This window comes from Heloderma suspectum, chromosome 2, assembly GCF_057233095.1.
Source record: "Heloderma suspectum isolate Gila_16-S chromosome 2, 16-S_ref, whole genome shotgun sequence".
Classification (NCBI taxonomy): domain Eukaryota; kingdom Metazoa; phylum Chordata; class Lepidosauria; order Squamata; family Helodermatidae; genus Heloderma; species Heloderma suspectum.
Window position 1 is genome coordinate 29,383,485 of NC_139459.1, and position 12,043 is coordinate 29,395,527.

At 45.7% G+C, this 12,043-nt stretch overlaps 1 protein-coding gene across 1 annotated transcript in view; it reads right to left on the reverse strand.

Moving 5' to 3' along the window:
* Positions 1–5,669: 5,669 nt before the first annotated feature.
* C9 (complement C9) overlaps positions 5,670–12,043 on the reverse strand; it is a 37,414-nt gene continuing 31,040 nt past the window's right edge. Inside the window, exons 10-12 of the mRNA XM_084833130.1 lie at positions 9,664–9,892; positions 8,235–8,419; positions 5,670–5,834 (exon numbers count right to left, since the gene is read on the reverse strand). Coding sequence (XP_084689256.1) covers positions 8,265–8,419; positions 9,664–9,892 — 384 coding nt within the window. The 3' untranslated portion in view covers positions 5,670–5,834; positions 8,235–8,264. The remainder of the gene's footprint in view (positions 5,835–8,234; positions 8,420–9,663; positions 9,893–12,043) is intronic.

Here is a 12,043-nt window from a genome sequence, read left to right on the forward strand (position 1 = left end):
TTCCCAGCATGCCACAGCCAGTAGTCCTGGCTGGGGAATGCTAGGAGTTGTAGGACTTTTTTCTGTCTAAACATGCATAGGATTGCAGTCTAAGGCATGCTTTGAAGAGTCCCATTGGAATCAATGGGACAAGTTTAGTCATGACTAACTTAAGTCCCATTCGAGTGGCCACTGACACATTGCCAGGAAAGAGGAACTGCACCACTGAAAGGACACCAAAAGAGGTCACCAATTTCCATAAAACTGGATGTCCTCATTTATAGAGAGAGAGTTGCACATTTAGAAAAGAATGGCCATATTTTAAATAGAAGTACAACACATCTCACCATCGTAGGGAAGAACTGTGACCAGGCGAGCTGTGTGCCTGCTCAGTCTGTTGTCCAGGTGCTATCTGTGGATGGGCCACTTCAAGGACCCCGTTCTCCCTTCTTACTTATAAACCGGACTTGGGCTGGCCAGCCTGTCAAATAGAGGATGCCTTTAAATAAGGGACTGTCCTTGGACAGCTCTTCAAACAGAGGACTGTAAAAGAAGATACCTGGCCACTCTACAACCCATTGATAGAAATAGGTCTGTTTTAAACATGATTAAGTCTGGATCCAGCCCCTAGTATGCATCCTGGATCAAAGATGCCCATGCTCTGAAATGAAATAATAATAATAAATCACCTTGTACCAGAGCTGCTGCTTTTTGATGGCAACACCCTTTCCCCACCCACTTCCTGCCTAGACCACAACTACATCTCAAATATCTCTCAGGGCGAGTGTTTTTATGTGGGTGAGGGTTCTTTCATCATAAAAGCTTCTGCTTTTTCAGTGTAGCATCTGAAGCGTCCTCCTGTTCTGCCCTTCCAGTGGCAGGGCCCTCAGGGCCCTTGCCTCCCAATGTCTTGCTAATTTGCAGGTAGAAGATCAGGAGAGAGTGGGTGCATCCTTTGGAAGAGGGTGCCTCAAGGACTGGAGATGTGGAACAAGAACTGGAAAAGCAGAAAAGGGTAGAAGTCCCAAGAGGGGTTGAAAGAAGTAGAGTGCTTAGGTAATTTTAAACTCTGGAAAGAATGGTCTGATAGACCCCCCGCCCCAGCCGCCGCCTTTAGATGGTAAATGTAGTAAGCCAACCATGATGAGGTCCTTTTCATTCTGCTGAGTGGGGCCCTGGACTTCTGCCCCAAAGTTCTGCTCAGTTGACACTGCTAGGGATGGGTGAATCAGTCTATTTTTGTTCCTTGTCACTTTCATAAGCGTTCACATATAAGACTGCTCCGTCCAATTGCTACATTAATCTCTCTGTCTCTCTCTCTGTGTTTAAACCCATGCAAATATTCACATTTAAATGCATATCGCTAGACAAATTGGGTTGGATCCAGACTTAGGGCACAATCCTATCTGGCTGCCTGTCAGCCTCCGAACTCGGACACAGAGTGGGAAGAGTGTGGAGCTGTTTGTTGCCTCCGCGGAGGGGGAGGCCTGGGGAGAGCTCATATCCCTGCTTCCCCAGTCCCCTCCCCTCCCACAGAACCGCCCCCTTTCCATGCTGTCCGGGGCCACTGTTACAAACTCAGAGAGTCAGCCAACACAGTTCTCTCCATGCCCGTTGTGAGGGGGACGGGGGGGGGGGGAAGAGCGCGGACTCTCGGGTCCAAGGTTGGAGCGCTGACTCTGACTTCAGATCCAGGAATCCAAGCTATCCTATGCACCCCTCACCCCCGATGCTGTCTAGGGGCCATAGGATTGCTCTCCCCATCATGTTTAGAGTAGACCCATGTCTAACAAGTCCCACTGATTTCTGATATAGTCCTTGGCTCAAGAAACATACACAATTTTTAAATACTGTTTCTTTTCTCAGGGATGTTTGGAACATTTGAGGGGGGTGGGCGGGGTGGAATAGATTCTTTGGTGAATTGTTCTGTCCCCCCGCCCCGTTCCCCACCTCCACTGCAGCCTTCACATCCCTAGTTACACCAGCTCTAGACTGGCATAGAGGCAGGCCCAATATGGAGCTTCTCCAGTGAATGAAAAGGCTCTCATCCAGTGGATCCCCCTGGCCCCCCAAACACGCCATTTGGGGCCTGATGCCAACTGCTGCTGGCAGGGACACCACTGCTCCTACTCATGGTAGATTTTGCCCACAGTCACACAAGCATAACTGGAGCCCCTGGGACAGCGGTGCCCCCTCCAGCTGCCAGTAGAGCTCCTCTCTGTCAGCCGAGGGGGGCCTTTGCCCCATCCTACCCCTCCCATACTGGAGAGCTGGCGAAGAGGGTTAGGATTCCTCTGCCCTTTAATTGCTGGGGATTTATACTCTGCTTTTCAGCTCAAATGGGGTTTCAAAGAGGATGGCAGGGATTGCATCCAAGTCTACTCCCAGGATGGTATGGGTGAGTATCTGGAGTTGACAAACAGGGACGCGTCTTTGCTGCCATAGCTGGAGAGGTGTGTGGTAACATTTAAACCTTGCAAAGCATAACTTGTGAACAGGGGCAATGTGCATTATCTGAAATGGAAGAAGATTCTAGAGTGATAATTAGAAGCATTTTAAGTTTTTGTCTAATTCAGCAACATGTTTTATGCCCTGGAGGATGCCTGGAGACATCTGGCTGTCCACTGTCGGAAACAGGATGCTGAACTAGATGGACATTTAGGATCCCTTGAGACATCTGGCTGCTCACTGTTGGAAATAGGACACTGGACTAGATGGACATTTAGGATTCCTGAAGACATATGGCTGGCCATTGTTGGAAACAAGACACTGGACTAGATGGACCTTTGGTCTGATCAGAGTGTCTTCATGTGTTAAGTTTGCATTCACATCCCAACCTGCCTCTGGAAGTTCTTGATGCTCTGGGAAGTGGTGGGCTGGGGTGGGGTGTGTGTGTGCAACAATACAAATAAACATGTAAATGGTTTTTTCCTGTGTCATATGCCAAACAACTTCAAAAATTACCCAACTCACTGACGTCCTAATCGGCCTCCAAATGTGCTAGAAAAACAAAGTGCCACTTTGTCAGAAAAAGAAAGAAGATGCCACATTTTACATCTGTTCTAGACAATAATTCCCCTTCTGGTTACAAAGGGTTTGAGAGAAACAAAGCCAAATAAAATAAGGAAGAAATTCGACAAAACATGTTAGTGACTCAGGATGTCAGATGTCTGATGTAGAAGCTCCAGCAGGATGGGGGTATTTCCCTTCACTGCCTCTCCCCTCACACACTTATTATCAGCATTGCGCAGCTAAGCTGCAGTCCACCAACTCCTTACTGCAGATTTCAGTGAGAGTGTTGAGTGAGCTTCATTGGCGTGAGTGGTTTGCAGCCTGTAATGGCATCAGGAAGTGGCCAAAGAAATCTTCCAGGCTGGCGGAGTGCCTGTCCAAACTTAGTGATGGGGAAAACATAAAGAGGATGTATAAACAAGTCATTTAAAATTGCCCTTTGTTACCCTAAAGCTTCTCTCCAAAACTTCTTCCCCATTGCCCTCTTTCAGCAGGTTGAGAAGTTCTTTCGCAGCTTGTAGCTTCTCTTTTCCTCTCTCCCCTTAAACAAAGAATGATTGTTACTGCCAATCTAGGAGAGCATCCCACCCTAGATGCCAATCCTTATGCAGCCAAAATGGCACCATCCACCCAGAAGAGAGAGGTAGCAGCAGGGTTGGGGAGGTCCAAAGTTTGCAGAAGTTAATTAAAAAAAAAAAAACATAATGAGAGGGGAAACCCCCAAGATAGCTCAGTGAGGACTATGCTCAGTGGTCACAGACTGCTAAGTGTCTGTTGGGAGAGGGGGAATGGAAAATGGGGGTTGGGAGTTGGAATGGAGTAGCTTGGAAGAGGGCATGGCTAGTAGGGATGTTCTTGGCTGGGAAATCATTTTTGGTTTGACCGAGTTCTGCGGTGTGTACGACTTGCTCTGCATCTGCAAGCCAAGCTGCAGGCGGATCCCTGAACTCTGAGAATATTTTTTCACATTTTTGTTTTTCTGGAAGGTTCTGCGATTTGTGTAAATTTCTGAGCAGTGTGCGCAAATTACGACAACATTTGCACAAATTATGGCCAATGTGGTGCACATCATGGCCAAATTTAAATTACGCAAATTCAGCCGTAGTTCGTGGAGATTGCTCACAAATTTGCACAATTGAAGAATCTTTTTTAAAAGTGCAGAATCTGTGAACTGGCCTGACTCGTTGCAGGGCACTGCAGTAGGAACTGAAATGAAGCCTGGGGGGTTGAGTGTAAGAACACCCATCAAACTCCACCCCCAAACAGATTTCTCCGACATCCCTAATGGCTGGCGGGCTGGAACCTGTAACAGGAACACTCAGTGCTTCAACATTTTGTTGCAGCAGGTCCCACTTGCATGCTATAATTTTGAAATGGGATATCATGAAGTATTAAATTGTTGTAAAACTGCAGACTATAAAGAACACAGAGCTAGCTCCCAAGAAGAGGAGCCTCCGTGTCAGGTCCCCCCCTCCCACACACACTTCTCCTCTGTAACAGTCAATTTCCCCATGTCTTGAGATAATTATGCAGTGTATTTCCTTGTCTCTCATTCCACATGCCAATTGTGGGACTATGAAAATGCACATTGCAATGGCACAAGATAATCAGAACTACAGGTTAGGGAGTTGGAGGTGGAACTCAATTTGGGACTGCTACTTTCAGCAGAAGTTCCACGTTCCTTGTAACAGGCAGCTTTTCCCTCAAATGAGGTGGAGTAGCTAACGAGTTTGGTTTGGATGAGGGAAAATGACATTCAACCCCATGAAGCTCACAAGGGTGGCTTTGAGGTATTTATTAGGGGCCAGTCTTAACTAGTGCTGTGCTGAAAATTTCTCCCACATTTTTTTCAACCATTCTCATTCAGTTTGATAGAAAAGAAATTGCTTTTGAAAAGAAATTCAAAGGAGAAGAAAGTTTGGAGAAATTTTCATGAGTTGGGTTTGGGGTTCTTGTCACTTTACTTATGAGGTGGCCATGGAGTGTGCGTGATTGTCCTGTCTTGCATTGTACAATAATCTCTGTGGCAGACTGTAGCCTCCTTAGCTTCCCAAACTTCAGTTAAAGCTATCATGAGGAAGACATCAGGAGGTAATTCCTCCCATGGGGCTTTTTCAGAATGGCAGGTGGCCTGGGAGGCTACAGAGCAATGGAAAGAGGTGTAATAGAGAGAGAAAACACACGCAACACCCTTGGCCACCTCAAAAGCTCAAAAAAGACCATCAAAAGAAATTCAAAATTCTGCCTCAAAAAAGTGGAAGCCTCACCACAGTTGATGCTGTTGCCACTCGCAGGAGCAGTGCAATAAACCAAAAACCCTTAGGAAAAAATAAAGAAACTATGCTACAACCCCTGCCAAGAGTGAGACCTCTCTGTGAGAAGCTGTTGGAGAATTTCTCCTCCCCTAGGAGAAATTTGGTGAAATTGTTCCCCAATTTCTCTGCCCACAAATAGGCTGGAGAATTCTGAGAGGCCATTTGCGCACAGCTCTAGTCTTAACCCCACTCCTCTTGCTATTGCAAGGTATGGTACCTATTTAAAGGATAGAAGGAGGAGGTGGTTGGCAGCAAGGGATGCTGAGGCAGTCAGTGGGCGGGGGCATTGGCGGCAATATGCTGAGGGCCTATTCATGTCCAGTGCCAGCCCCGAAGGGCGGAATGCAAACTTAACAAATGTATCATACGCAGCATGTCATCAACTTAAGTTTATTTTCAACTGTATCAGTAACTGGAGCTTTGAGATTCCGAGATCAGCTGGCATATCTTTTAAATCTCTTTGAGAGCAGGAAGCTAGATGTGTAGATCAAAGGGCAATTCAGGTTGTGTTACGTTCCCATCAGACACCTGCCAAAAGATACACAGACAGAGAGCTCAATGACCTGAGAAACAAGATGGAGGAATTTGCATACTCACAGAGTCTCTGGGCTTTTTGGAAATACAGAAAAAAATATATATTAAAAAACAAACAAATGTGGGGGCGAGGGGAAGAACGCCTCCAAAAAACAGTACATTGAAGACTAGCCATGCTCAGTAGTATGAAATATGTCACTTGAAAAAGAAAAATGGGGTTGGGGAAGGAGTGGAATGCCTTGGAAAGAGTGGAATGCCTTGGAAAGGAGTGGAATGAATGTCTGGAATCTTGAACAGGATCACTCCTCCTAGGAGGGAGGATATGTTGCAACATATTGTGGCAGGTTGTAATTACAACCGTAATCAAACTTTCATTTCATTTATTACATTTCTATACCGCCCAATAGCTGAAATTCTTTGGGTGCTTTACAAAGATTAAAACTTAAAAATACATTATAAAAACCATTTACACATAAACAGACAGCACACACAGAGACACAGATATATTGAAAACAATTCTGAACAATCAACAATAAGAAGAATCTAGGACCTGATGAGGTTTTAATATGCTGCCAAATGTCTGAGAGAAGAGGAAAGTCTTAAGTGGTGCTGAAAAGGCAACAATGTTGGCACCAGGTAGGCCTGTTGATGACATAATCCCATAATTAGGAGGCACCACCAAGCAGGCCCTCTCTTTTGTTGCCACCTCCCTCAGAGGAGGCAGCTTGAGAAGGGCTTAGATGATGAACATAGTATACAGGTAGGTTCATGCTGGGAGAGGCGCTCCATCAGGTATTGTGGTCCCAAGCCATGTAAGTCTTTATTGTTCAAACAGAGTTGTGCACAAATGGCCTCTCAAAATTCTCCAGCCGATTTGTAGGGGTGTATTGATTCCCCACCATCCATTCTGGTGGGGAATCCATTGGGGAGGGGAGGCAATCCGTTCCCCCCCCCCCCCAGAATCCTCTGGAACGGCTCCACTCCGCAAGGATTCCGCGGAGCCGCACCAGATATAGGGCTGCTTACCTTGCTGGCCAGAACTGTTCGCTTTCTCCGTGCCGATCGCCATCTCTCTTAAAAAAAAAAAAAGGCGATCAGCAGGATGTGCCCATAGACTTATATGAAAATAGAGCCATGAATCTTGCATATAAGTCTATGTGTCCATAGGCTTAAATGCAAGATTCACAGCTCTATTTTGCGTATAAGTCTATGGGCACATCCTGCCGATCGCCTTTTTTTTTTAAAAAAGAGATGGCGATCAGCGTGGAGGGGGTGAATGGCTCCGGTGGAAGAAGCAGCCGAGTGCTGTTCTGCCTCCAATCCTCCTGGAGCGGAGGTAAGTGGTGCTGATCCGCCGCAGATTCCTCCAAAGAATCCGGCCTCATTTGAATCCACGGCAGATTTCTCTAAAATCCCTACCGATTTTTGGGCAGAGAAATTGGGGGGACAATTTCACTAAATTCCTCCTAGGGGAGGAGAAATACTCCCACAGTTTCTCACCAATTGGGCTCACTATTGGCAGGGGCTGTAGCACAGGTTCTTTCTTTTTTCCTAAGGGGTTTTGGTTTATTGCACTGCTCCTGCAAGCGACAACAGCATCAACTATGTTGAGGCTTCTGTTTTTTTGAGGCAGAGTTTTGAATTTCTTTTGGTGGTATTTTTGAGCTTGCCTAATCACTGCATGGTGGCCAAGGGTGCCGTGTGTGTTTTCTCTCCATTACACATCTTTCCATTGCTCTGTAGCCTCCCAGGCCAACTGCACTTCCTGAAGTGAAAAGCCTCATGGGAGGAATTGCCTCATGATGGCTTTAAGTGAAGTGTGGGAAGTCGAGGAGGCTACGGGCTGCCACAAAGATTATTGTATGATGACAGACAGGACACTCATACACACTGCTCAGCCACCTCATAAGTAAGGTCAAGACAAGAACCGCAAACCCAACCCATGAGAATTTCTCTGAAATTTCTCCTCCTTTGAATTTCTTTTCAAAAGCAATTTCTTTTCTATCAAATGGAATGAGAATGGTTGAAAAAAATGTGGGAGAAATTTTTGGCACACTAGTTCAAAACCAGTATCTTGACACTTCTTGTTTTTAAGTTACCTGGGGGGCCAACCTGAAAGCACAAGTCTTTATTTCAATTAAGTCAATTTGCAGGGGAATTCAGGTCTAGGGCAAATATTGGTTTACTGCACTGCTTCTGTAAGCTGCTCTAATAAATAGAGCAGGGGACACAGAGGACATGAGGCACCTCCCCATTCTTTCCTCCTGATTTAACCAGTAAGGCCTCCATGTAATTATTTCGCCCTTCCGTATCACAATGACATGCTTCTTCCCAAGGCGAACAGTCATGGGAAGTTGGAACTACAATTATTACGCACACTGCGTAGCTACAAACCTGTTTCTGGTCTTCTCTGACTGTTTTTTGTCAACAATGTCCTGGTTCTGAGTCAGCTCCTGCGCACGGCTTGCCCCCAGCTGAGGGTACAGGGTTATTACACTGTCTCGTTCGAATGCGTTCTCCATGTTCACATGGAGACCAGCCAGACCAGCAGCTCCAGCTTCCATCAGTGGCTACCTGACCTGTATTAAGATTGGAGTGCAAAGGTCTTAATAGCCCAACATCAGAACATCAAGATGACTTCCCCTTGCCATTATTACAACAGTGTAGGATCTACACTGGAGCCTGGCATGTCCCCCCCTCCAAACACAATGGCGGCTCTGAGGGCACGCGCTCATCGACACAGCGCAGTAGCCGCTGGGTTTATAATGCAATCAAGTGCCACCCAGCAATGCATAGTGCTGTACCTGTGGTAGAAGCAGGAAGAGTTGGAAAGGTCAGATGTGCTTAAACATTTGTGTTTATAGCGTGAGCACATGCCGCAAGACATATCACACTGCAATTGCTGGACAAATGGGATGTCATATCATTTCAGCTTGCTGAATATGACTGGATCTCTGCTGCGTTATTTGTTTCTCTCTGCTAACTGGTTATGGTTACTGGTTTTATTAGATGTGTTGTATTATATTGTTTAATATTGTTCACTGTGTTTTATTGTTTTAATATTGTTACCCACTCTAGGATTTTTATGAAGGGTGGGATATACACTGGTGAGAGCCAGTGTGGCATAGTGGTTAGAGTGTTGGACTGGGACTCGGGAGATCCAGGTTCTACTCCCCACTCAGCCCTGAAGCTCAATCCGTGACTTTGGTCCAGTCACTGACTCTTGGCCTAACCTACCTCACAGGGTTGTTGTGAGGATAAAATGGAGAGGAGGAGGGCCATGTAGGGTGCTTTGGTTCCTTGCAAGAAGAAAAAGGAGAGGATATACATATAATAATATTTTTAAAAATTAAATAAATATTTTGGAATAAAGCTTATATTGTGTGATTCAAGTCTTAGTCTGTGTTTAATAGCTACCACCCCCTCCAGTTTAAGTGTAAAGTGCAACCTCCCTGAGGCATACCTCGTCTCTAGGCTCCAGATCAACGATTCCTACACATGTTGGTCAGTTACATATGTACAGTTCCAGTGTCAGGCTACATGCATGACTGGGGGACACGTGGCAACAAGGGCTAGAACAGGGATGGGGCCTGTGGCCCTCCAGATGCTGTTGGACTACAACTCCCATCATCCCTGATCATTGGTCAAGCTGGCTGGGGCTGATGGGAGCTGGGAGTCCAACAATATCCGGACGGTCGTAAGTTTGCCATCCCTGGGCTGGATGGGCCAATGGTCTGCCTCTGTGTAAGGCAGCTTTGTATGTTTTTCATAACCCTCTTTGATTCAGACCAAGTACATTCTAAATTCTTGAGCTGCTCCTAACCTGCTTTAATAGTCGATGTGGGAATCTCGCAAGCTTCTCCCTTGAAATAGGCAGAGCATCCACATTCACACTTCCCATTCACCAGAATTACTGTCCCACCATTTTGACAGGGCTGGCATTTGCACACATTATATTCGGCGATATAGTCCTCCACTGCTCTGTCCAGATTTTGTTTCTTTATCTCAGAGTCATGCATAGTCAATGGCACAAGAGTAGAAATTGGACTTGTCTGTGGAAAGATGTAAACACATAAATATATACATTTATTTCACCTAAGTAATTACTTACGACTACTGTGGAGTTCTGCACATAAACGTGGCCATTGTTTCATCCACACCATGGCATGGAGAACAACCAGCATTCCCTTCTCTTATTTCCCTTAATTACCTTTGCCAGTAATTATTCTACTTACCCTGAAAACACAGGGTGTGGCTGCACTATTATTTTACCACAATTCAGTGATGAGTTGAAGTTGATTTAAAAGGCCGGCATTTACACAGGGGTCTCTCATGGCATTAGCATGTGGGTTTTACATGTGGTAGGCAGTAGGAATGAGCCATAGGATCAATGGTGCCGTAAGGATAGGGCTTTGGGGCAGATGTCCAAAATGAGCAGAAAGGCCCCCAAATGCATCAGGGTTGGCTTATCGGAATTGGAAAAAAGTACAGTAATACACATTACCATCTAAAGCAGGGGTGGACAACTTTGGGTGGTCTGGGAGCCATTTTTGTACCCTAGACTCCCCCCTCCCCCAGGTTGCACCTCCCCTCCATGGTGCTGAATACAAATAGATGATGATGATAGATAGATAGATAGATAGATGGCATCTCATCACCAAAGGGTCAAAAATAGCTTGAAAACAAGCTAATTTTGACCCTTTTGATGCTCTGCAATAACTATAGAGCACTAAAGGGTTGAAAAGGCTACAAAATGGCTGCTCTGGATGCTATTTTATTTTAAAAAAAAACAATTGGGGGGCTGCAGGGGATCTGTGGGGCATACATTGCCCACTCCTATCTAGAGAGTCTCCTCTCCCTGTAAGACCATGTAGAGATGGACACATCTGTCTAGTTTGCGTTGTCTTGCATTCAAATGTTTTAAAATCTAAAGTTCTTTCCATCCCAAATCTGAAGAAATTTACGAATTTTGGTAAATTCTTACCAAGAACTAAAAAGAAATGGTCATGTATCTTCACCAGCAATTCAACAGGTACAGCTGTTCCTAGCATAGAGAGGATCATGAGGTACCTGCCTACCATATAGGTTTTAAAGATGAAGAGTCCATCAGAAAAAGAGGGGCCAACCCTAAATCAGCACTAACATGGTCAAATACAGAGGGATTCAAATCCAGACTTTTACGAGCAATGCACTCAGAAACGTGGGCCTGGGTGGACAAATCTTTCCATTTCAGCTTCTCCCACACTGAGTGTTTTTTAATCTCAAGTTCTTTCTATCCTGAATATGAAGAAAGTTGCAAATTTTGGTAAATTCTTATCAGAAACCAACTCAAAGAAAGTTCTCACCCAGCCCTACTATTAACTCCAGAATCTAGAATGACCCCACTGGACCACTGCTTAAAGTTATGTGCCCTTCCCAATGTGTGCAGAATCTTTGATGTCAACCATGACCTCCTGGGCCCATGGGAAAGGGGTGGATGGATATTGTAAGTGGGCTGGTGTCAGGGATGAGTCTAAGTGCCTTGAGATGTCTGACAGCTCTGATTCTGAATCAGAGTTGGAGCAGCAGCTAGATCAGAGGCTGGGGGAGGGACCCTCCCTAGTGAGCCAAAACATGGAGAGAGCGAAGACCTTGACCAACAGATGACCCAGGCTCAGTCCCTGCCCCCTCCCTCCACCATGAGAATGCAAGTGTCCAAGGAGGAGGAGGAAGAGGGGTGTGACTTGAAAGATACTAGGGCACGATGCAAAGAAAAGTGGGAAAAATTAGGGGCAGGGCTCAGATGCTCGACCAGGATAGCCACTCTTGGAAGCCAACGTAGGAGGGAGCCACTCTAAGGGAAGGGCATCATGGTGAAGGTAGCTTGGCTGGGAGGTTCATACCCAAACTGCAGACAAATTTCTCTCCCTCTGGTTGGTCTCCTCTGCTTAGAGATTGTTGATTAGTTGTTTAGAGCTTGGGGCAGCCTAAGAGTTTCCTTGACTCTGCAGGTGTAGAGAGACTAGGCTCTAGCAAAATAAAGTCGTATTAGCTGTGTCTGTTGTGGTGCTAATTGCAAAGGGAAAGGACAATCCATTTCTGGCAGCTGGGCCAGTTCGAGTTCACATTATAACTTCTATGCCTGATGTAGAAAGCTTCCTTGAGTCATCTTCCTTGAGTCATCTGCTTTGGATTCGCTGACTGTCCTTGAGTCTAGTCTCAGT